This window comes from Corylus avellana, chromosome ca1 (genome assembly GCF_901000735.1).
Source record: "Corylus avellana chromosome ca1, CavTom2PMs-1.0".
Classification (NCBI taxonomy): Eukaryota; Viridiplantae; Streptophyta; class Magnoliopsida; order Fagales; family Betulaceae; genus Corylus; species Corylus avellana.
In genome coordinates this window covers 50,386,485-50,409,986 of record NC_081541.1, presented here as the reverse complement: position 1 = coordinate 50,409,986, position 23,502 = coordinate 50,386,485, and the positions used below count along the sequence as shown (strand labels likewise).

The window sequence follows — 23,502 nt, the reverse complement described above, 5'->3', positions numbered from 1 at the left end:
TTTTCTTCCAAATAATTATATTTTAGCGAGTCCGGACCGGGTCCCAGCAAAGTTCCAATGGAGGCTTGGTTGGGTCTCAACGAGTTTTAATCGGGTCCCGATGATGGCTTGACCAAGTCTCAGCGGGGGTCTGACCAAATCCTAGCAGGTCCCAACCAAGTGTTGATCGGGTCCCAGCGGGTTTTTGGTTTGGTCCCAGTCAGGTTCCGGTGTGATCCTGACAGAGTCTCAGATAGGTCTCTGCGATGTCCCTACTAGGTTTGTCGATTTAAAATTGAGATGCTCATACTCGAAAAAATTATTTACGATTTTCAAAAATGGAAACCATTTTCACCGTAAACCATTTTGTAGAAATTAAAGAGGCTTTTTTGGTACAATCGAAAATATTTTTTGTTCACACCAAAAAAAAAAAAAATATCAAAAATTATTTTATTCTAAAACAAACAAAGTCTTAATTGAAGTCGATACAACCAAGCCATTTTTCAAAGAGACATACTATTCAACATCCTAGACAAGAGTAGTGATTTATATAACACTGGCGTATATAAACAGTATGCACGCCTATGTTATAATATATATATATATATATTGATTAAATATTATTCTAATTATATTTTATAATATTATAATATCAGCGTGCACACTATTTATGCGCATCAATATTATATAAATCACAATTCTCCTGGTCAAACTCTTACAAATTCACCATTAAATGACTGGAAGACTAACCGAAAGAAAAAAGAAACATTTTTATTTGAAAAATGAGCCGTTGTCTGGTAGATAGTGCAATGAGTCAACGTAAACATCGACAGGCTCAAAGAAAGAAGGAAAGAAAAAAACCGTAAAAATTGACCACGAGGGAGTTGTTGCATCGAAGCACATGGTTTGAATTTTTAATTGATGTCGGCCCTGCTCTGTACTGCCACTGCCATCCCAGCAAAACAACCTTAATTATGTAATCTTCTTCCTAATTATGTGCAGTCTTCATAATCTAATCTCATTTGTATAATACAAATCATTTTTGGATGAATACATAATTATCAGTCATCATACTTCATGTCTTCATGATGAACAAGCAAGATGGGCATATTCTTTTTCTTTCCTTTTTTTTTTTTATCTGAAAAAAAAAAATTGAAAAGGGGCAGATCTATGTATATGCATAATTAAAAGCAATCAACTTGGGATCTCACTATACTTTTTGGTTATTTTGACTGTAAGACCTAGTTTTTAAACTAATAGATTTAAGACTTGAGTTTAAATGATGGTAAACAATACAGTTGTGCTATTCATATAAAAAAAAAATAATTATATAGGACAATAAAAATAACAAATAAGTGGTCGAACCGGGTCAAAGGCACAACCCAGCCACTCAAAGTTTTTGGTTAGCTTGCAATCGCTCATTGACAGAGAGGATAGCTCACGGTTGCTCCCTAAAAGAGAGAGCTGAGCTACTCCCTTTTTAGGAGGAATGAGATCCTCTCCATTTCCTTTGACATGGAAATGAACTAATCCCTTATTTCAATAAGGATACAATTGCCATTTCACTTTTTTGAGACAATTTTACTCTTATAAAAATAAGAGACTGGTTCCTCTTTGTTTCAAAAGAAATGGAGAGGATCCTTCTTCTTGTTAGGGAGTGGCTTGTTGAGATTATCTTACATCGGCTATAAAAAGGGCAGGTAGTCACTTTATAAGTGTGAAGGAAAGTCTTACATTTTTAGCTAACTTTTGGGGTTAAGAAATGCCCAAGACCACTCAACACTAGTATCAGAGCTTAAGTTCAACCAACAAGTCTTTGTTCCTACCCAAGGCCTGATGTGTGAGGAAGAGATTATTGGAGTTATCCATATTGGTCATAAAAAGAGTTGATGATCATTTTATAAGTGTGAAGGTTCAAGACCACCCAATATGACCATCAGCCAATTCATAATGAGTAGTGTCACCCTTTTAACCATGGGTGGGGTTATATATTTGATGAAAAAGTTAAAGGGTTCACAGACTTGGAATGATTGTTATTATGTGATGCCATTCTAAAATGCAATTTGATTTTAAAGTCAAAATGACCAAAATCATCCTCACTTGATTTTCTAATAATAAATCAGATAAATCATCTATGTTTGAACTTTGAGCTAAACGACCCACGAGCTCACCAAAATTTATATTATTAGCTCCGTTTGTTCAAACATACCATCAAAAACACATTAAAATACATCATCATGTTTTCATAATTGAGCAAAATTTGTCTACTTTTCAAGAAGGAATCTTGCTTAAGCTTTGTATCTTTTTCTGATTTTTGTCTTCACAATACGAAACACTATTCCAACCTTTTTTAAAATAAAAATAAAAAATAAAAAGTAGGTCGCACACATTCATCATGGATTTCGTAAAGTTTGTAGTCACCATTTCACTTGAAGTGAAGACTAGCCATCAATAATTAGTATATATATATATATATATATATATATATATATTAATTGTTTTATCATTTAAATTTTTTTTAAATGAGTAATGTTATATATCACTCAAATTTTCCTCTCATTCTCTCAAAGTTTATGTGGTGTAATCTCTCCGACTATAAAGAACTATATCATATAGGCTTTGGAGGGATTAGAGGGAGATAAGGGGTAATGTACATTGTTGCTACTTTAAATAGCATATGAACATATTTACGGATAAGGATCATCTCTATTTCATTTGAAATATGTAGTATATGTTTCATGATTAAAGTTTTAAGTTGATGGATTTGACCGTGTACATTATGTCATGTTATTTAAATTTTTTGATAGATGTGCTAACATTAGCACTATGTATATTGTAAAATGCATTAACTTTAAATTATGACTATACAATAAATAATAACGTCTTAATTTTGACTTGGTACTTCTTATAGCTAGGTCCATAATATGCCCAGTATGAACTAGAGTCACTAGAACAAAGACTCAATTGAGAAAGAGGCATGATGAGACTTGTTAGAATTAGTGGCTCATATTAACACTGGTACTAAAAGGCTAAGTAGACGGGAGCGGAGTGAACTTCGCGATAGTGACATTCATGGAGCGGAAGTCTATTGGCCCATGGGTGTAATTAAGTTTACGGGAGAAACGATTAGATTGTGGGGGTGCGGGGGTATTTTGAGGATTTCTTTAATACGTTTGTACAAATAGGGTTTAGGGTTTTTTCGATATATATGTTATGATGTAACCCAGAATCATTAAGAGCAAAATATAGCAGCCTCTTTGTGGACATAGGCACATTGCCGAGTCATGTTAAATCTGTATCTCGATTCTCTCTCTTAATTTTTCTCTCTTTTCGATTCTATATTGTTCATCAATTATTATATACGGTAATAATAAGACTCATGCACTAGTGTCCAGAGCAGAAGACTCCTTGAAGGCCGAAGGTCAAATAGGGTCTCGAAAGAGTCTGGAGCAATCTTGAAAAGGCTACCTCTAGCAAAGGCCCAATAGGCCCATGCAACGAAGGCTCGTCCACACGAAGGCCCGCCAACGCAAGAGCCTGAAGGAGCCGAAGAAAGACCCTAGGAGACTGCATATAAAGTATTATCTCTCTCTCTTAACGGTAATGTTTTATTATACTAAACATACACCAACCTCCCTCAACGAGAGCTCTCTTTCTCTCGTTTGTCCTTCACTCCCCTAAAAGTTAAGCATGCTGGCTTAGGCGTCGAGTACCTTCGGTTGGAGGATCAAAGCCTTGTTGACGATCTCCTATGCCTCCTTTTGCAGGAAGACGAACTGCTCAACTAGAAAGAAGGAGAGCTGCCCGGTCCGTAAGTGACGATTTAGGATTTAAAAACATTTACAATAAGCTCTTTATATTTAGTTTTATCTAAAAATTTAATAAAACTCATAAAAACACCCATTTAACATGCTCCCTCATTTACTCTATATTTAACTATTGTCAAACAGGCTATCTGCATTCAAAAAGCCAAAAAAAATTAAAATTACATAATTTTTAAGCTTCTTTTTTATTCTCATCTCCATTGATTAGTTTAAAACTAATGAAAAAAAATTAACTAAAGTAGAGTAATGTTTAATTTTTTTAAAAAATGGCATTCTAAATTTGATAAAGTTTATATATATATTTGTCAAGTTTAATTTTTATTTGAGGAGCTCCATCATAAATGGGCTAACAACTCTCTTGCAATAATTAAAAAAAGGAAAAAAAGAAAAAAGAAAAAAAGAAGAAGCAAGTGTCGGTGCAGAGAGTCCAAGTTCCCACAAATAGTACTAGTAAAGACCAGGAGATACGTATGAACTGGGGGCGGGATCAGTACGTACATATCGGCCGACAGGGGCTGGAGAACTGGACCCGCTTTCATTGACCTCGAATGGGACAAAGATCCACCAGCCGTCATCATCGGAAACTCAACCAAATTCCAATTCCAATTATTATTATTATTATTACTTATATTTCATTATTACAATCACTTCCAAAACTTTTCCCTTTCTCATAATATATATAATTATTTTTTCTTCAATGATTTCATCATATAGTGTGTTTGGCAAAGGCTTGAAAGATGAGTCGGACCAAAATTGTATAGATTTAATTGATGTAAGGAAAAAAAATAAGAATGTTTTGTATAAAAAAAAAAAAAAAATTATTTTGTAGTGATTTTTTTATTTGAATAATAATAAAAAGATGTGATGTAAAAACTAAGAAGGTTGATGTTGATTTTGTGTGTATGGCAAATGAGCGGGCCGAATTGGATACAAAAACCCAAAAAATTTATTTCAAAATTAATTCCAATATTCTTATTTTTTACATTACATTACTCATTTTTTATTATTATTCAAATAAAAAAATCACTATAAAACAAATTTTTTCACTTTTTTGTATATAACATTCGTACTTTTTTTCTTAACATTAATCAAATCTGATACAATTTCAGTCGCTTTCTCTTTGAAGCCCCTTGCCAAACACAGCTTATACATTCACTTAACTTCAATTGCCCGACCCCATACAAAAAAGTAAAAAGAACAAAATAAAATCAACAAAAGTGGTTTTTCTCCTCATAAAGCTCTTCCTCTAAAGTCTAGAGGGTAATGGGTGCTCCTTATTTTATGACCTCTTTGGTTTTGTTTATCTTTTGAGCAACTTGGACAAATCTAAGATCCTTAACCGAAACTTTCTTAATAACCTTTTCTATTTCTTATATGTAAGAAACTTTTTTAAAAATCACATGTTGCCATGCTAAACACCTGTGTTGGACGATAAACAAACGGTTAAAGAGTTTTTAGTCAAAGTACAATTCACTAAAGTAGTGTCTTGTATCAAGAGTTGTTTCGAGGACCACAAAGTGTAACTCTCAAACCAAATGCGTTACTCAAAGTATATTAATATATATATTTGAACACCACTTTAGTCCAAAAGTGTAAGCTAATGGGTTTGAGTTGACTTAGGTATATTAAGTATTATTTGTTGTTTTTTATATTTTCTCAATGTAAAACTCAATACTCATTACTCACAACAACTATGCATGTTACAATCACTTTAGCGTACGAGTAATGCTATAAGTTACTCTTGTGTCTCTTCCGTGTCACTTAAATTTGATATATATTTTAAAATCATCATTGATTTTGTGTTTGATTATTATTGAATTTTGATCAAATAATAATTTTAAAAGTTGTCTTATTCTTAGAATAATACAAGAGGGACACACGAGTAACTTTTAAAATTACTCTTAACTTATCTATAGTTTTCATATCCATTATTTTAACTCGAAATATTTATCTCATATCTCTCTTCTCTCATTTTGTTTTTTTTTTTTTTGCACATTTTTATTGGTATTTTGTAAAAATTATGAAGGTAGGTAAGGGTGTATTTTGTAAAAAAAATAATATTTTAATTGTATAAGAAAAAATAAGGAAAGTTGTTGTGAAGTGTATTTGGATAGGAAAACAAAATATAGTTTTGTTTCTCAAATTTAAAGAAAATCAAAAGAAAACCGTTGTGAATGCTTAAGATCATTGACGCTCGATGTTCTCTCCTCATTTTAGTTTTTTTTTTTTTTTTTTGGTATAAATCTCAATAATGTACCTCAAAAAGAGATTTGTGCATTGCAATGTTTTAAGCTAAAAGTTATGGATAAAGATTAAAGAGCAATGCATATGAAAAATGTAAGAGTAATGCTATAAATCTTCTTAGAGTCATCTTAAATGTGATGTGACTTTTAAAATCACCAATAGATCAAAAGTCAATAAATTACATCTCAAAATCAATAATAATTTTAAAAGCTACATCACATTTATGATGAATCTAAGAGAACTCTAAAAAAAAACTTATAAAAACTTATAGCATTACTCAAAATGTAATGGCAAAGCACTTGCGTCTTTTTGGCATTTACTTACCGGGAAAGAAATCTTTTTGCTTGGTTATACACCTAAACTTCCTTTCTAGGTTATAGGGAGCCCACTTCCACCTCATTTTTCAACCTCATTGACTTTTGAGGTCGATGAGGACATGGGGTTTACTGCAATGACAATTGACGAACGATTTATAGGTCCAAAACTTTTTTCATCTTGTATATATATATTTTTTTTCGATACAGAAGCATTAAAAAATACTCAAAATAATTATTTTTTTAATTTTTACGACACATTTAAACATTTTTTTAAATAAAAAAAGGGAAAATATACACTATAAAAAGCATTAACAAACATAATTAAGTATGCTATAACTCTATTTAAAGCGTGCAAGCTTTGTTAAAAGTTGTTTGGAAAATTTTAGGTTAGGTTGATATATGGCTCTTGCAATGAGCATTATTATTTGATTGTTGCTGATTGAGTTCTCCAAAATAGGCAAAAATAAGATAGAGTTTGTCGTTTGTTAGAGTGGGCCAATGATGGATAATTATGATGCCTAAGTCAGTTATTATCATGAAGATGAATAATCACTAAGTATGTAATTAATCCAGACTTAAATTGTCAGAAGATATTCATATTCGGTCATCATATGGTATTTATAGAGGCCGAGCCTTGAATGTTGTGATGATGGCTAATTCCTTATATCTTGCATGCTATGACTAGGGAATGGACTTGGTGATGCCAAATTACCACGTGTCGACGGGCTATGGTGCTTGCTTTCCTTGGTTTAAAGAGTTGATAGAACGTTAGTCATGTCCGAATATTGTAACTTGTCAAATCGTTGTAGCTATACTTTGATACTGCCGAATAAAGAGTATAGTTCATGCATAGTGCATGTTTTCAAGGTTTTACCACTGGATGGAACAATTGGATCTCAATCCCGATTGCTAAGGGCTCATCATTAAGGAACCGGTCGCCTAGACTCGATCATGGCCGGGCTCAAAAATGGCAATCGTGAGTGATCGCCGATGAACTTGCACGGGCCAAGTCCTCTTCTTATAGCATGCATGGGGCAAGTGGGGGCTTAAATCCTAACAAAAATGAAGACAATGGCTGTTGTGTAATCGAAAGGATATAGAGTTATTTGGAGACACTATGACACCAAAAACCTAGATTGCGGACAATCAATAACTTTATTAAAATTTAAGAATATGGTTTCCAAACATTCTAAGATTAAAAAAAAAAAAAAAGTTTAATATTTTAAATATTATGTAAAGTGTCAGGTATATATATATATTAAAAATTTGTAGTGCCAAAAAAAAAAAAAAAAAAAACACAGAAGAAGAAGAAGAAGAAGGTCGACACGGACGTGACATAATAGAAGCCCCTGGCTTCTCGGTTGGCATAGGCGGTGTACTTGACGCAGTTGCGAGGGGGTAACATCTCTGAAATCTGAATGACGCCCACCGTATGTTTGTATATATGTCACAACGACAAGTAGCAAGCTGTACGTACCTCCAGCCTCCACCAAATCCTACTATTTCGACAACTCCACTTACGATTTCAGCACCACCTAAAAAAAAAACAAAAAACTACGAGCCAATGCGACACACACTTTCATGTTTTTTACTTCCACTCTCACACATTTTTAAGTGGTTTTATTCTATAATTGAATCAAAATTCAATAATTATGTATATCACGAACCCAACTACAACTTCTAAAGAGAGAGCTTATAAATTGTTATGCCAGTTTAAAAATGGAGGAGTAAGAAATTTGATTCCTCTAAGCCTCCTAGTAGTTTTGCTCTTGATAATAGTTAGCACGATAATATCCATTTAAACTCGAATAGCATTTCAAATAATTTGTTACAATTCAGACACTAAATGTGAGAGCATTTGTGGAGCCTATATACCGGAAAACCCACCAAGTGAAAGGATTGCCTGAAACTTGCTTAGTAAATCATTAAAAAAAGAAAAAAAAAAAAAGAAAGAGAAAGTTCACATACCCCTCTTAAATTATCACTCAATTGAGAATATCATTCTCCAAGTTTTCAATTGAGACAAAATCTCATCCAAACTACAAAAAAATGTTAATGTCCACCTAATGACAAAAATGCTCTTAATGAAAAAAGAAAAAAAATACCATTTTTTTTCTTAAAGAATTTTTGTTTTATTGAAAAATTTTATTTTTTCTTTTTAGAAAGAGATATTGTTAATTTGTTAGTATTTTAAGAAAGATATTACCCAAAATTAAAAGTTTGAAAAATACATTGTCAAGGTAAATCGAGAAAGGTAACTTTTCTAAAAAAAAAAAAAAAAAAGAAAAAAACCTAGTATAGTATAGGCACTTATGAGTGGAGACCATCCAATTTTTGTCCTAGGGTGAAAAGAAAAGAAAAGAAAAAGAAAAAGAAAAGAAGAAGATAAAAAAGTGTGGAGTAGAGATGAGAGAGTAGCAGCGGAATCTTAGCTGGATGCATCACACGCTTAATTTACTCCCACCTTTCCCCTCCCGATTCACCCTTCCTTTCCACACTCACCTCACCCTCCCCAACCTTCCACTCTCTTTCTCCCCATCTCCATCTCCATCTCCCATCTCCCATCACACACACACACAGAGATTCCAGTGAGGCAAATGACAAACTACTCCCTCCCTCTCTCTCTGCCATAGCTTCACCGCAGAGCCACAATGCCCACCTCCTCCTCCTTCTTCTTCTTTTTCTTCTTCTTGCTCTTGATCTCCTCCGCTCCCATTCTCGGTCGCAGGAATCTCCTCCACCAACCCTTTATCCCACTCGACGCTCTCCCTCCTTCCCAACCACCCTCCTCCTCCACTCCCCTTAAAACTCCCACCACCACCACCACTTCACCCAAACTCCCATTTTCCAGTTCCACCCCCAACCCATCTCCCTTTTTCCCATCCTACCCTTCCCCACCTCCGCCTCCCTCCCCTGCCTCCTTTGCGTCCTTTCCTGCCAACATCTCCTCTCTCATTGTCCCCGAGCCACACTCCGCCAAACACACCTCCCCTAAGCTCGTCGCCTCCGTCGCCGTCGCTGTCTCTTCCGCCGTCCTCCTTGGGATAGCCGCCTTCCTCTACTTCCGGCGCCGGCGGAACCGTGAGTTCGCCGACGACAAGACGTCGAGATCTAACAACAGCAACAGGTTGTTCCCAGCAAATGTGGAGGCCAACAAGAACACCCCCACCGGCCGCGAGTCCGAGTTTCTGTATCTGGGCACTTTGGTTAACTCGCGGGGTGTCGATGACGTTCAACGTCCCGCCAATAGGAGGAGAGTTGATGACAGTGGGTTGAATACTCGGAAGCTGGACTCCCCGGAGCTCCGCCCGCTTCCGCCGCTGGCTCGGCACCGTTCGAGCGATGGCGAGTATGAAGCGGAAGAAGAGGAGGAGGAGGAGTTTTACTCGCCCAGAGTGTCGTTGGGCGGCACTGATTCGGGGTCGCGGAGAGCGTTTGTGGTGGCGGACGAGAAGAAGAGCAGCGAGTCCAGTTCGGTTTCGGATTCGTCTTTGACTTCCGGCTCGCCTGCTCGGTCTCACTCCATTAGCCTCTCGCCACCGGTCAGTTTGAGCCCCAGAAGATTGCAACCCAAGTCTGTACCAGATGTTGTTGCTGCTGCGCTGTCTTCGTCGTCGGTATCGTCGACGCCGGCGAGGCACCCAGATGTGTCGTTGAGAGCTTGGAATGAGAATGTGGAGTCTTCGGATGCTTGGGATCAAATGTCTCCTCCGCCTTCGCTAGATGTTTGTTCATCGCCTTTCAATGCTTCGGATCGAAATCATAGAGAGTCTCCGGCACCTTCTTCACCGCTAACTTCTTCATCACCATCTCGAGCTTCTTCTCCAGGCCGTGATTTGGAGGACAACGCACCCAGAAGATCCAATGTTGAGCAGTCTCCACAGAGAACTGTCAGTGCTTCACCATCACCATCACCATCACTATCACCACCTGCTTCGCCAGAGCGTGATTTGGAAGTAAGTGCACCCACAAGATCCATTGTCGAGCAGTCTCCAAAGCGAACTATCAGTGTTTCATCACTTACTTCTTCATCGCCATCTCTACCTTCTTCCCCAGAGCGTGATTTGGAGGAAAACACACCAAGAAGATCCAATGTTGAGAACTCTCCAGAGAGAACTACGAGTGCTTCATCACAGCCTTATCCTATTCCACCACCTTCATTACTACCTTATTCATCACTATCCCCATCACCATCTCCACCTTCTTCGCCAGACCGTCCAAGAAGATCCAACGTTGATCAGTCTCCAGAGAGTACTGTCAGTGCTGCTTCATCACAGCCTCGTTGTGTCCCACCTCCACCACCACCACCTCTCCCTCCGCTATATACGCAGAGACACTGGGAAGCTCCAAGTGCTTCAACACCTATTGCTCAGCCGATCACTAAGCCGCCATCACTCATACCGCCTTCGAGGCCTTTTGTATTGCAAAACCCAACAAAGGTTTCTCCAATCGAGCTGCCACCCAGTTCCACATCCACAGAGAAGAGTGAGGAGGAGACCCCCAAGCCCAAGTTAAAGCCGTTGCATTGGGATAAAGTAAGAGCCAGCTCCGATCGCGAAATGGTGTGGGATCACCTCAGATCTAGCTCTTTTAAGTAAGATTCAGATTTTTTTGCTTTTCTTGTTTAATTGTTATGGTTGGCTTATAAGCTCCGATGCTCTACTTTTTATATTTCTGGATTAAATATGAAGAATTGGGGTGTTTGCAGATTGAACGAGGAAATGATTGAGACATTGTTTGTGGTGAACACGCCAAACCCAAAATCTAAAGAAGCAACCCCACGCTCGGTGCTTCCCTCGCCAAATTCTGAGAATAGAGTGCTTGATCCCAAAAAGTCACAGAATATCGCAATTTCGCTGAGGGCGCTTAATGTGACGATCGAGGAAGTCTGTGATGCTCTTTTAGAAGGTATCTATTTTCCCATTTAATTTTGGTTGATTATTATTGTTCTTCCATGAATTATGAGGACCTGGTTGATTTGGTTGGTTGGTGTGATTTCTTTTGTGTAAATGTGATGATTTGGACATATTAACTTTGATCTACTTTTAAAATGTGAACTTTAATTGCTTTGATGTCTAAAGTTTTTACTTTGTAAATGGGTTCTTAGATCACTAAGCTGGGTGAATCTGTAACTCTGTTTTTACACCCTTTTGCTTCTTCTTTGGGTGAAGTTACTTTGATTGAATTAATTCTCTTGTGAAGTTTCTAATTATGACTAGAATTGCGATGTTGTAAGGTCTTGAGTGGTGGTAGTTGATAGTGATAGGTGCAGGAATTGATGTCTAAGTGGAAGATTAATAATACGCCGAAGGTGGATACAGGCTATACCTGTTCAACAAATGCAATTATTGGCCTCCCTTTTTTTGCACATATAGACTAGCTAAAGATTGTTTAGGTTGTCTTTATTGCTCTTTTATAGTTTCATCCGTTAGTTTCATTCCTTCACCTTTAAAATCAGTTATACAAAGCTTAGAACTTTTTACTAGAGCAAGTTTCATTAATTCATTTATTGATTATTTAAGTATTTATTCTTTTGGCTTCTTCAGTTTACCTTTTTCTAGAGAACTTATTCGTCCCACTTTTTCCTTGTATTTTTCATTTTGTGTGTGAACACTTTCATCATCTACTGCTCCGTGGAAAGTGAATTTTCTGTCTTTTTTCATTATCTATGAATTGAATGCTAATGATAAAAGTTGCCAAACTTATATTTCTATCTGGTAAAAGCAAACCCCAGAAATTTCTCTTAAAAACTTGAGACCATTTTCTTTGTTCCTCAAGAAGATAACTAGATAGTTGGTCGGGTGCTGCATCAATTATCTGTTATATCTTCCTATGCCCGTTTGTCCTTCAGTGAAGCAAATGGAGCTGTAGACGACGTTCTTTTGCTTAAAGATATCCCTAACTGATAGGAGTTTTTGCATTTATTAAGATACTGAATTTGCAATTAAAGTGATTATTATTATTTTTTTTTTCCCAAATATTTCAGGTAATGCAGATACACTTGGTGCTGAACTCCTTGAAAGTTTATTGAAGATGGCTCCAACCAAGGAAGAAGAACGTAAACTGAAGGAGTACAGAGGTGATTCAGCAATCAAGCTCGGTCCAGCTGAGAAATTTCTGAAGGCACTGCTTGATGTACCATTTGCATTTAGAAGGGTGGATGCAATGCTTTACATAGCTAATTTTGAATCTGAGGTTGAGTACCTCAAAAAATCTTTTGAAACTCTAGAGGTAAGTCAGCTCAACTTTCTCTCTCTCTCTCTCTCTCGTCCTCATCCCAAATGAAAAATCTGAGTCCTTTTCTACCGTTTTCTGTATGATTTTCTTTTCATGTACGATTATTGAAGTTCTTCACCAATTGGGTCACCTAGTGGCCTATGTATGCATGAAAGACATTAGTGTATAAAGAACTCTTGCATAAGTACAGCCAATCCAGGTGGAAAATGTTTCATTTTGTCCACGTACGAAATTCATGCTATAGTTTATTATTTCATTGTTGGTTTGAAGATGGGCTCTAGTTTTTGAATTTTATTGATCCTTTAATTTTAGCCCTCATGTCTCATCGGCTTTCACCTTTTGCAGGCAGCCTGTGAAGAACTGAGAAACAGTAGGATGTTTTTGAAGCTTCTAGATGCTGTGTTGAAGACTGGGAACCGCATGAATGTTGGAACAAACCGTGGTGATGCCCATGCCTTCAAGCTTGACACACTTCTCAAGCTTGTTGATGTCAAGGGTGCAGATGGAAAAACCACTCTCTTGCATTTTGTTGTACAAGAAATTATAAGAACAGAGGGGGCTCGACTCTCAGGCACCAATCAAACTCCAAACTCTACTCTGAGTGACGATGCCAAGTGTAGGAAGCTTGGCCTACAAGTTGTTTCCAGTCTTAGTTCAGAGCTCACCAATGTGAAGAAATCTGCTGCAATGGACTCTGATGTGCTTAGCAGTGAAGTGTCCAAGCTTTCTAGCGGGATTGGGAACATCGGTGAGGTTGTGCGATTAATCGAGACAACGGGATTGAATGAAAGCAGCCAGAAATTTTCAGAGTCAATGAACAGGTTCATGAAAATGGCTGAGGAGGAAATTTTCAGAATTCAAGCCCAAGAAAGTGTTGCTCTGTCTCTAGTGAAGGAGATTACAGAATACTTCCATGGGAACTCAGCTAAGGAAGAAGCTCACCCTTTCAGAATCTTCATGGTAGTGAGGGACTTTCTTACCGTTCTTGATCGGGTCTGCAAGGAAGTTGGTATGATAAATGAGCGAACAATAGTTAGTTCTGCCCATAAATTTCCTGTTCCAGTGAACCCAATGCTGCCACAAGTTGCACCAGGATTCCATGTTAGGCGGCAGTGCAGTTCCTCTGATGATGAGAGTGCATGTTCTTAGCATTATGGCTCCTGTCAGGGTGTGGCCTTTTTACTGCATCTTGCAAGAAACTGCTTGAAAGCTTGAATGGTGCGGCCGAGTTGTAATTTTATTTATATTTTCTTTTTCTTATAATCTGTATAAAGCCATGTAAAAGATTTTGAGGTCATCCTATAGATAATATACAAAGAAGAATTTTTTCCATGAAGAACAAGCCAGGAAGCCGAATTTTTTGAATATGTATTGTAAGCCTTCGAACATATGTTTATTATCAGTGTACAAATTGCAGTTAGCCAATGGCCTTGTAATAATTCTTCCAAAATAAATTTCACCAGTGGCCTTGTAAGATATGAGATTTGTGGGGGACACAAGGGTTCTTTCTTCTATGTTTTGAAAAAGGGAAAAGAGAAAAAACTTTCGATTCTCCATCCATCTCCACCTTGCAAAATGCTTATTTCTGTATGATTGATTGAAAATTGCTGAAGCTGGATTGCATTGAATAAACTTCTTACAGGAGGATATCCAATGGTTTTTTCACTCACCGGAGGCAAGCCAAACTCTTCATGTGCAGCTTTAACATCAATATTCGAGTAACCCTAATTGCATTTCCTGTAAAAAGTTCTTTGAAGGTAGTTTTGGCATATTGTTATATTTAAACATATCAACCTCAAGATTGTAAGGTCGTTGCACATAAAATCGCTGGCTCCTTGAGCATAAAATCATCACTTACAGTAGCTTTTTATGGTAGAACATTTTTGTTGAATTGAGAATTACAACTTTAAGTGCTAAAGTTCCACAAAAAAAACCTAAAAAAAAAAAAAAAAAAAAAGGAACCCTCACTCTGGTTGCAATGTAGGGCATAAAGGATGCTCCTGAGCAGGCTGCTGACACACCCATTGTTCATAATACAAGTCATTTCAGCCAACCAATGAAACCATCTAAAAATTAGTAGACGTAAAATAGGAATTGGATAGCAGAGGTCTAATCTGCATAATATCAGTCCAGGAGTTCATAACATACGGGTTTTTTTTTTTCTTGGGAGGAAAGGAGTAGATAAGATGTGTTAAAATTTCAACGATTATCTAATTGTATGCCTCTGCAGTTTTATTTCAACTCATTCTATAGCATAATCAAAGTTTCAATAATAATCAGCATAGCCACTGCCCAGTTGCCTCATCTGATTTATTGTATGTTTACTTGATCATGCCTCTGCAAGGCCTCAGCATCCATGCGCTCTAGAATACGGCGGGCTTCTTCCTCCGTCGCTGGAACCACGCTTCTGATTCTCAATCCATTTTTCATGGCTTTTGCCTCCGGCCGTAGGGTGAAAGTGAAATAGAAAGTATTTGACACCTGGTTTAGATGTATGTGAACAGACAAGATATGCGATTAAATGAATAGGAAATTCAAGCCATTATGAAACTGATACTAAAATTCAAGTGGATTGGGGAAACTGGGTGTTATAGGCCTTCCAAAATTAATTTCTATGAAGATGTTACAATAGTACTCTCATTATTCTATGAGTACAAATTATAGCTTTTCAGTTGTTTACAGTTTGCAGGGGTTTACCTCACTAGACCTCAGTTCAGGCCTTGTAACATGAGCAACAACTTCAACATTGATTAGAGGCTGATCAGGATTCTCAAGCTCCGTGTACAGAACACATGATTTGAAACGCAGGAAATCTCCAACATCCACCTGCTCAACAGGCATATATCTTTCTTAAATAGATTATAATATAGTAAATTGCCTCGAGGATATGCACAAATGTTATCCATGTCACATACAGGCTGAATCCCAACAAAATAGCCACAATATGGTAGTGTGACTACATCATGGGCAAGCTCAAACCAGTGTTGCAACAAAATGCTTATAGTCTTGAGCATGCAGCAATGGAATTGATAAATAACCAATCGTTATTGATTCTTTTCGAAAAACAGAAAAGGAAAAAAATTGTGGCGGTACCCTTTATTTTCAAAGTCCTAGAAACAATATCTGAAGGTATCAAATGTGGCGCACAATTGAAATTATGATTTTTTGCAGTGCTTTCCAAAATTACAAGAGTATCTCATATTTCCATGCACACATTACACAATGTTGCAATCCGGTTCTGGGATGAAGGTAACTTTTCTGCGAGAGTAGTTATACGTGCATTATTTTGAGCTTGCCAACCTGTTTTATGTCAGCCTTCACTACGTCTATTTATGTGACTAAAAGGGAGTAAGATGGTTGTTCAACTCTAGCATAGGGGCTTGGGAGTTACAAAGTTAAAAGTGATCAATTGGAATCCTTTAGATAAGATGCTGTAGCCTTATGCAATGAAGGGAGACCAGATGAGGAGGTGGGTTTATGGTTGAAAGATGGAGAAGAAATAGAATTGGATTTGAATCTCTTCTGAAGTGACTTATGGGGTTGGTTTCTGGAAGGGAATTAGAAACAGGTGGGCCATTTGTAAGCATGTTATGGTTTGGAGCAGGACATGGCAGCCATGTGCATCTTTGGACCACTGGTGTAGTAAAGCCCCTTTAAAGAAGAAAAAGAAGAAGAAGAGACAAAGTAAAAGAACTCTCATATGAAGAAAGAGGAGACGAAGTCCACCTCCCAATCATGCAACAACCTGATCAAGTTAATGTCCCAATGAATCACATCATTGCTAACAACCCTAAGGTCAGCCACTAGAGCATCCCTATTCCTTGCAAGGCAAAATAACTCCGAAAATATTCCTTCAAAGGACGATCTCCACACCACACATTATGCTAAAACTTGGTACAAGAGGCAACACCCACCTTAACACTAGCAAAACTAGAGAAAACATCCCACCCCCTCCTAATGTGTTTCCAAAGACTCACCTTGTAAGGTTTAGTGATGACACCATTAGTGCACCATCCACCTGCCAAACTCCCATACTTCTTATCTACTATCTGTCGGCTAAAGGCCTCTCTCCACAACAAACCTCATAACCACTTTCCCAAAAGAGCCTGATTGAAAGTAATCAAATTCCTGATCCCCAACCCTCCAAGCTGAATAGGCGTACAAGCATTTTTCCAATTGACAAATTGAAACTTAGACTCATTATCCAAACCATCTCCATAAAAAATCCCTCTGAGATTTTTCTAACCGATTAGCAACACCAACTAAGATGGGAAAGACGAAAAGGAAATAAGTAGGAAGGTTGGAAAGTGTGCTCTTAATCAATGTTTACTCAACCACCCTCAGACAAGTAAAGTCTTTTCCATCCAACTAATCATCTCTCAATTTTCTCAATTATCTATCTCAAATAATTTTAGCCTCGAACGGAGCATCCAACGGGAAGCCCAAATATGTTATAGGCAAAGATGAGACCCTACTACCTAGAATACAAGCCAACTCACTCACATTCACATTCAGCACATTAGGCAAAGAAGTTATAGTTTTTTTTTGATAGGTAGGCAAAGAAGTTGTAGTTATAAGCGGTGACTAAGGAGTACAAAAGAGGATAAAAAGAAACATCTATAGATTTCAAAACACACACACACACACACACACACACACACACACACAAAAAAAGAAAAAGAAAAGAAAAGAAAACCATACTTTACAGGATATAAACTTTATATGTCAAACATTTTTTCATATTTGAATCTTTAACGAACTTTCTAGATTTGTTGATTCCATATTATACTAATATATTCATAAAAAGAAAAAACTCTGTCACAAGTCATCGAGCCTACGATTATAAATCTATTCCCTGTTTTTTTTTTTTTTTTTTTTTTGGTATGATTGAGCAGAAACTTCTGTTCTAAATGTTGTCCTTTTTCGTCTATCTTAAACTTTGGTGATTCTTTTAATTTCACGAGTTAGTCCCCTCAGGATTTTTTTTTTTTTTTTTTTTTTTTCAAATGTTGTACTCTCCCTGTGTACTAGGACTGTTCCCTTGTGCTTTTGTAATAAGATGTTCATCCTAGACCACACAAAAGAAAGAAAGAAAAAAAGGTCCTCCTTTTGGGGTTTGGGTGGGGGGGAGGGAGAGGGGAGGGGAGGGATATGCTGTCTGAAAAAAGAAAGGATGCTAGTAATACTCACAGGCCTTAAGAAATCAACATGATCAACTTCTAGAAAGCAAGGAACCATTCCAGCAAAGGCATAAGCTGTAGAGAACGCCAATTCAAATGCTCTGTGCATCAAAAACCCTCCAAAGATTCGACCATGGATGTTCCTCTGTTGTGGCTGGCAAATCAAAGAGTTTTCTAGGCGAGTGTCCCGTAGAAGAATGCTGTCTCTGTCTGCCAAGGCTGGCATGTCACAGAAAATCCTGCCCTCAGCCAACAGGGTTTCAAGTCTATTTACCCCTCCATTCTCAAATTCCTTTCTATCGCCTCCTCTCTTCCTTTTCCTTAAATTATTTCTTTCTTCAGCTTTTTCAAAAAGGAACTTCTCTCGATCAGTTTCCGGTGAGAGACGGTTCACTGGAGCAGCTTTCCCGGTCTTGGAGTCACGAGCCACAAATATGAAGTTGGCGGTCAGAGCCATTGAGTCTGAAACATCAGAGCCCTCTGCGAACAACTTGCATCATTAAATGACATGTAATAGACGATAGTCAACTTCATACCAATAGATCTACAACTGGAAGGAGGTCTAAAGAAAATATATAATTAGCTCAGTAGAATGATGTTCTGTTTAATGCTTTTAGTGACTTGAAGAAATCATGCTATATACTTTCTTAGAGTTAATTTAGTACGTTTATGAGGAGCTAAGTCCCAAGATTACTAAAAAAGTAAAAATTAGGATCATAATTTGTCCGGAATGATTTAGGAAAGACAATAGAGTGTTTAAAACAACTCAACTCAAGTAATCCTTGATCCCCACGAATTCAGGTCATCATTTTTTCCATTCAAGCTCAGGTCAGGCCAGTCTCTCTAGCACAAAAGGAATTTTTGTGACAGTACAATAAGTGTCACTTCTGATTACCATTCTTATGTGGTAGTTTGGAATTAATTTACTCCCAGATTTCACCTATGCACTCTTAGATTATTTTATTTGCATATATCATGATGCTGGGTGACGAATTGGAGAAAAGAACATACATTAATCAACCTATAAATTGCAAATTTTGAGAGTCAGCATTCCAAACTATTTCAAAGAAAAGAGAGTAGGTCCCGTCCCCAAACATAATGTAAGAAAAAGATTAAGTGCAATGACATTTTATTTAGAGAAAAATAACAAGGACCTACTAATACTTTGAAGTGATAATTGGTGATATTTTAGGTTTAGAATAAAAGGGCAAGTACAGGATAATTCTCAGATGAAAGATTGAAATAGGTTGTATTAGAGAGAATGTGCTTTAAAGTATTGTTATTGTCGACATATTAAAGTACGACTATCTACGTTTAAGGAGAGAAATACATGCAAACAAGAGATATGATAAATAAAAGCTCTAATTAAGTAATTTTCTTTTTTATATAATAATAATAAAAAAAAAACTGACAAAAGCATCAGCAGTACTCATAGAAGAATTTAAAGGTCTATGACAGAGATGATCTGAAGAAGGAAAGTGAAGGGTAAGCAAGAATTGGAAAAAGAAAAATTAAAAGTCCATGCTTTAACCCTAGTAATGGATTTCCTTAGATAAAATTAACTCTATAATATTGGGACTGGGGAAGTGATGAAAGAAATTTATATTGTATAACCAACAAACTCAAAGCAGTACTCCAGAGGTTTCTAGCAAGGTGGCTCTGTTTGTTAATGTGTTTTGATTTGAAAAAGTGTTATGATTTTTTTTTTTGTGTGTTTTTAAGAGTGTTTCGTATTTGAGTTATTTGTTAATGTTTTTGTTTGCAGAAGAGAGAACAAAAGGCAGAAAACAATTTTTTTTTAATAACTGGAGTTGCAAACTTTTTCAGAGGAATATACAATTTATCCTTTTTTTTTTGTTATGATTTATCTAATCCCCATATGAAACATCACAAAAATGAAAAGAAAAAGGAAAAATACAAATTAAGTAGTGAAATTTTTAAAGTCACAATGACAACACTTGTTTGTTCAGAATAAAGTTTAGCTTCCATGGGGTTTCAAAAATACAGTAAAATAACCTTTTTCTAAAATCAAGTTCTTCTCTGCTTGATTAGAAAGGTATGAATGACACAAAAAAGGTATAAGATACCTGAAATTCAAACTTTTTTATTCAAAAATACAGTAAAATAACCTTTCTCTAAATTCAAGTTCTTCTCTGCTTGTTTTTGAATATTAGAAAGGTATAAGATACCGGAAATTCGAATTTTTTATTCAAAAAATAAAATTTTATAGTATATCTAACAGTTGAATCTCAATAGAGCCAAATTCAGGCGCGGAATTATGTTGGTTAGTTGTTAAGGGATATCACATTTCAGAAATATGGCTAAATCCAGATTATAGTCATAGTACCTTCAGTTGACTGAGCGACATCCAGTTGAATCTCAATTGACGAGCGGCCAACCCATATAACAGAACCCACTATTTTCAGATCAATGTCAACACTAATCGGCTTCTTCAGCACAATCTTGTCGACAGAAGCAGTGACCAGCAAGAGTGGCCTTGTCGTGCTATCGTCATCAGAGCAATGCTAATCCACAAAAACAAACAGATATTCAATAATCGCAAAACATATTCCTCACCTGGAAAAATCTTCACCCAAATCCAGAAAACCAAGCAACACATTTCCAAATGCTAAATTAAAACAACTAAATAATAAGCAATACCCATTTCAACGTAATAAGCAATAATCCCATATGCTAGCCTGTTAATCACAACCCATTTCAAACAACGAAATAATAAGCAATAACCATGTGTTGAATTCTAGTAAGCTGCTCAAATATACAGAGAATCCAGCAGTAAAAGCAAAAAATCAGACACAGGGTTCCACCTACTCACCTTGACAGAGATGGTGCCGGCCAAGGCATCGAGGTCTTCGAGCAATTTCCCGATTCTGACCTCATTCCACGGGTCCCTATACTGCTCTCTCAAGATATAGTCCGACGAGAAACCATAGAAAATTGTGGTGCGGCTCTGGGAGGGCGTTTTGGTGAGCAACTCACTCTGCGGAGGAGCGTCTTTTGGTGGGTCAAGCAGCCTCTCAAAGATGTTGGACCTCGCTTCCCACAGAGCATTTGTGACCGGTGATTGGTACATTCCCGGCCAAAGGCCAAGAGGCTTTCGTCCCTTGGACGAATTGGCGTCGTTGTTGAGCAGAGGAGAAGGGCTCTCGAAAGGCGAAGCATACGTTGAGACGACGGGAATGGTATTGGAAGAAGGAGAGGAATTCAAATCCATGGCGTACTGGAATTTCTGTAAGACGAATTGGGTTTTCGAAAGAGGGCGTAGAATTCAAAGGGAATCACACAAATTTGTTGGTGAAAGCAAATTTGGTGAGTTAAAGAAGGGAAGGCTTCTCACAATTTCTTGGAAATGGAAAGTCAATGGTCAGTGTTCTTTCTTTCCTTAAAGAATGTTAGTCAATGGTCAGCGCTGTTTTTTTTGTGAAAAGGGTAGGTAGCATGCCAGCAACCTTTTATTCTCTTACTTTTTTTTACTTTAACACTTTATTCTTTATTTTTTAATTTGATAAATTTAACACATGTGTTTAAGCTTGAGTGTGTTTGAATTTGATACACTTTTTAAGAGGATTTTTTTTTTTAATTTTATTTATTTTTTATTTAAAAATATTATGAGGTGATATAAAAATGAAAATAATTTTGAATTTTTTGTGAGTATTTTGTAGAGAGAGAGAGAGAATTATTTGTTAATGTTTTGACATTTTCATTAAAAAAAAAAAATCATGTCAAAAAAAATATATAATAAAAATAAGTATAGAAACATTATTATATTCATTTAATAAATTAAAAAAAAAATTTATATTCCTCTATTAAGTATAACTCCAATATTATTATATTCTTTTAATTAAATATTTTTAAAAAACCAACAGATTTAAATTGATTTTATTATATTATAAACTAAAATCTATATTTTATTAAGCTTGGGGTATGCATGTTCTTTTGCATTTAGACATTTTATATTAATAGAGGAATATAATATTTTGTTTTTTTTTTTGTTTTATTTGTTGGTTTGGAAATACTAAAATATTATAAATCTGTTGGTACATAAAGCCGGAGCCGCCCCTTGCTTTTTTTATTTTTTTTTGTTAGTTTTCTATTTTTTTTTTTTTAAATTGCCATATGTCAGCTTTTCATTGGGTTAACGTGGACTTCCATTAATTTTTTTTTACGGAAGTTGGATGGGAGTACCAACTCTGTTTTAATCAATAACCGAAATATTATCTGGGATAAGAATTGAAACCGATAAGACAAAAACTAAAATCGTTAAAATACAGGGAGTAAAAAAGTATTTAACCCTAAACTTTTTCAACTACCCCACTTACTTCAAAGTTGATTAAACGGCTATGAATATAAGGGATCTTACACATCTCACCATCTTTACCGACCGTCTACCAACGACGACCGAACTGAAATTAACTATCAACCAAGTTTTGTGGTTCGAAAATCAGTATGAATTTTTTATATAAATATCGGTTCGGTTAATCGGTATAATTTTTATTTTTATTATTTATTATTTATTTTTTCTGGTTAACCCAACCGTTCCTCCATTGTAAAACGGAGTCGTTTTAAAAAAAAATTAATTGAAACTCAAGACTGCGTCGTTTTAAGCTTGAATATAGCCGAAGGCCCTAAGCTTTCATTTCAACCCTAACTCCTCACGCGGCTCGCGCCTGCTGCCCTCTCCACCCTCCATTCTCCTGCGGCCCTGCCTTCTAACTCTCTCTCTCTCTCTCTCTCTTTCTCGCCTCCCGCGGTCGTCTGTCGACTCTCTCTCTCCCTCTCGCTTTCTCATTGCAAGCGGTAAGCCGTCCTGTCTCTCTCTCGTCTCCCATCGTCTCCCGTCTTTTCAGGTATAGATTTTTTTCGAGTTACTTCATTTTCTTTGATTTTTATTTTTTGAACTAATTGAGGGTTTAGATTTTTATTCTTTGATTTTGCATTTATTTTCGAGTTTGTTTCTATTATTAGGATTTAGGAATACTTAGGAATGAAAATGATAGATTTTTAGTTTTTTACGCAACCTTGATATGATTTACGCTACCTTGATTTTTCCTGCAAATAAATTTTCTTCTTTTGGATAAGCATTTGCTAATTGCTGTAATTATTCTTGAAATTTGTATTGCTGTTGGGCCCTTGTTTTTCTTCTCTGTCTGTGTCAGGTTTTGGTTGTTTAGGACCTTTAGGTATGATCTATAGGCTGGGTGCATGGGGTGCATTCATTGGCATTTTTTTTTTTTTTCAGAAGATTGATTGTTGTTTGATTAAGTTTTTTGTATCTTATATTCTTATTGCTTTCTTACTTGATATTACTTATTTGTGGTCTTTTACTCTTTTATATTGATCATTATGTTTATGTTTTGATTTGTTTGATTATTGAAGGAAGAAAATTTAAGGAATTGAAGGTAATCCATGTTGGAGGTGGCTTAGTTGAGACTTTATTTATTATTCTTTGATGGATTCAAAGTTTGCCAAGGTTTGGGATTGTCTGAATCTACCCATTTTTGTAGGTTCTATGTAGAGAATCAATTTTATATCCTTCAATTTTCCATTAAAACAAAAGTTTCAAACTGTTTATTTATTATTTGAAGTTCTTTCTGAAAATATATGTGAAAATACATATATTTTGCCTTCATTAAAGCTTGTGAGTTTGTAACAATTTGTGAAATGCATACCAATTTAAAACCATGAGAACAATAGAAAAAAAAA

The 23,502-nt window shown here is 36.2% G+C and overlaps 3 protein-coding genes across 4 annotated transcripts in view; 2 read left to right on the top strand and 1 right to left on the bottom strand.

The window, feature by feature from the left end:
- Positions 1–8,797: 8,797 nt before the first annotated feature.
- On the top strand, positions 8,798–14,077 carry LOC132179822 (formin-like protein 1). Its single transcript, XM_059592607.1, has 4 exons — positions 8,798–10,958; positions 11,073–11,272; positions 12,351–12,595; positions 12,947–14,077. The coding sequence occupies exons 1-4, from the start codon at positions 9,016–9,018 to the stop codon at positions 13,748–13,750; spliced, it is 3,192 nt and encodes a 1,063-aa protein (XP_059448590.1). The 5' UTR covers positions 8,798–9,015; the 3' UTR covers positions 13,751–14,077.
- A 601-nt stretch (positions 14,078–14,678) lies between these two features.
- Positions 14,679–21,191, bottom strand: LOC132168100 (acyl-coenzyme A thioesterase 2, chloroplastic). The gene is made up of 5 exons (XM_059579180.1): positions 20,615–21,191; positions 20,129–20,306; positions 17,792–18,261; positions 15,299–15,427; positions 14,679–15,082 (listed from the first exon to the last, which is right to left on the bottom strand). Exons 1-5 carry the CDS (start codon positions 21,011–21,013, stop codon positions 14,912–14,914), a joined length of 1,347 nt encoding a protein of 448 aa, XP_059435163.1. The 5' UTR covers positions 21,014–21,191; the 3' UTR covers positions 14,679–14,911.
- A 1,263-nt stretch (positions 21,192–22,454) lies between these two features.
- Positions 22,455–23,502, top strand: part of LOC132167008 (probable ribosome biogenesis protein RLP24) — a 21,753-nt gene continuing 20,705 nt past the window's right edge. Inside the window, exon 1 of one of the 2 annotated variants that reach the window (XM_059577897.1) lies at positions 22,455–22,596. The gene's annotated coding sequence lies outside the window, so the exon portion shown is untranslated. Of the gene's footprint in view, positions 22,647–23,502 lie in introns of both variants that reach the window. The other variant, XM_059577896.1, reaches the window with a different exon arrangement.

What these genes read in the sequence shown, in the direction of transcription:
- LOC132168100 (XM_059579180.1), bottom strand. Translation starts at nt 21,013, where the DNA reads ATGGATTTGAATTCCTCTCCTTCTTCCAATACCATTCCCGTCGTCTCA. An exon ending in TGTCGCTCAGTCAACTGAAG is followed by an intron (nt 18,262 to 20,128) that starts GTACTATGACTA and finishes AGTTGTTCGCAG; the next exon opens with AGGGCTCTGATGTTTCAGAC. An exon ending in ATGTTGATTTCTTAAGGCCT is followed by an intron (nt 15,428 to 17,791) that starts GTGAGTATTACT and finishes CCTGTTGAGCAG; the next exon opens with GTGGATGTTGGAGATTTCCT.
- LOC132179822 (XM_059592607.1), top strand. Translation starts at nt 9,016, where the DNA reads ATGCCCACCTCCTCCTCCTTCTTCTTCTTTTTCTTCTTCTTGCTCTTG. An exon ending in CTCAGATCTAGCTCTTTTAA is followed by an intron (nt 10,959 to 11,072) that starts GTAAGATTCAGA and finishes GGGTGTTTGCAG; the next exon opens with ATTGAACGAGGAAATGATTG. An exon ending in CTGTGATGCTCTTTTAGAAG is followed by an intron (nt 11,273 to 12,350) that starts GTATCTATTTTC and finishes CAAATATTTCAG; the next exon opens with GTAATGCAGATACACTTGGT.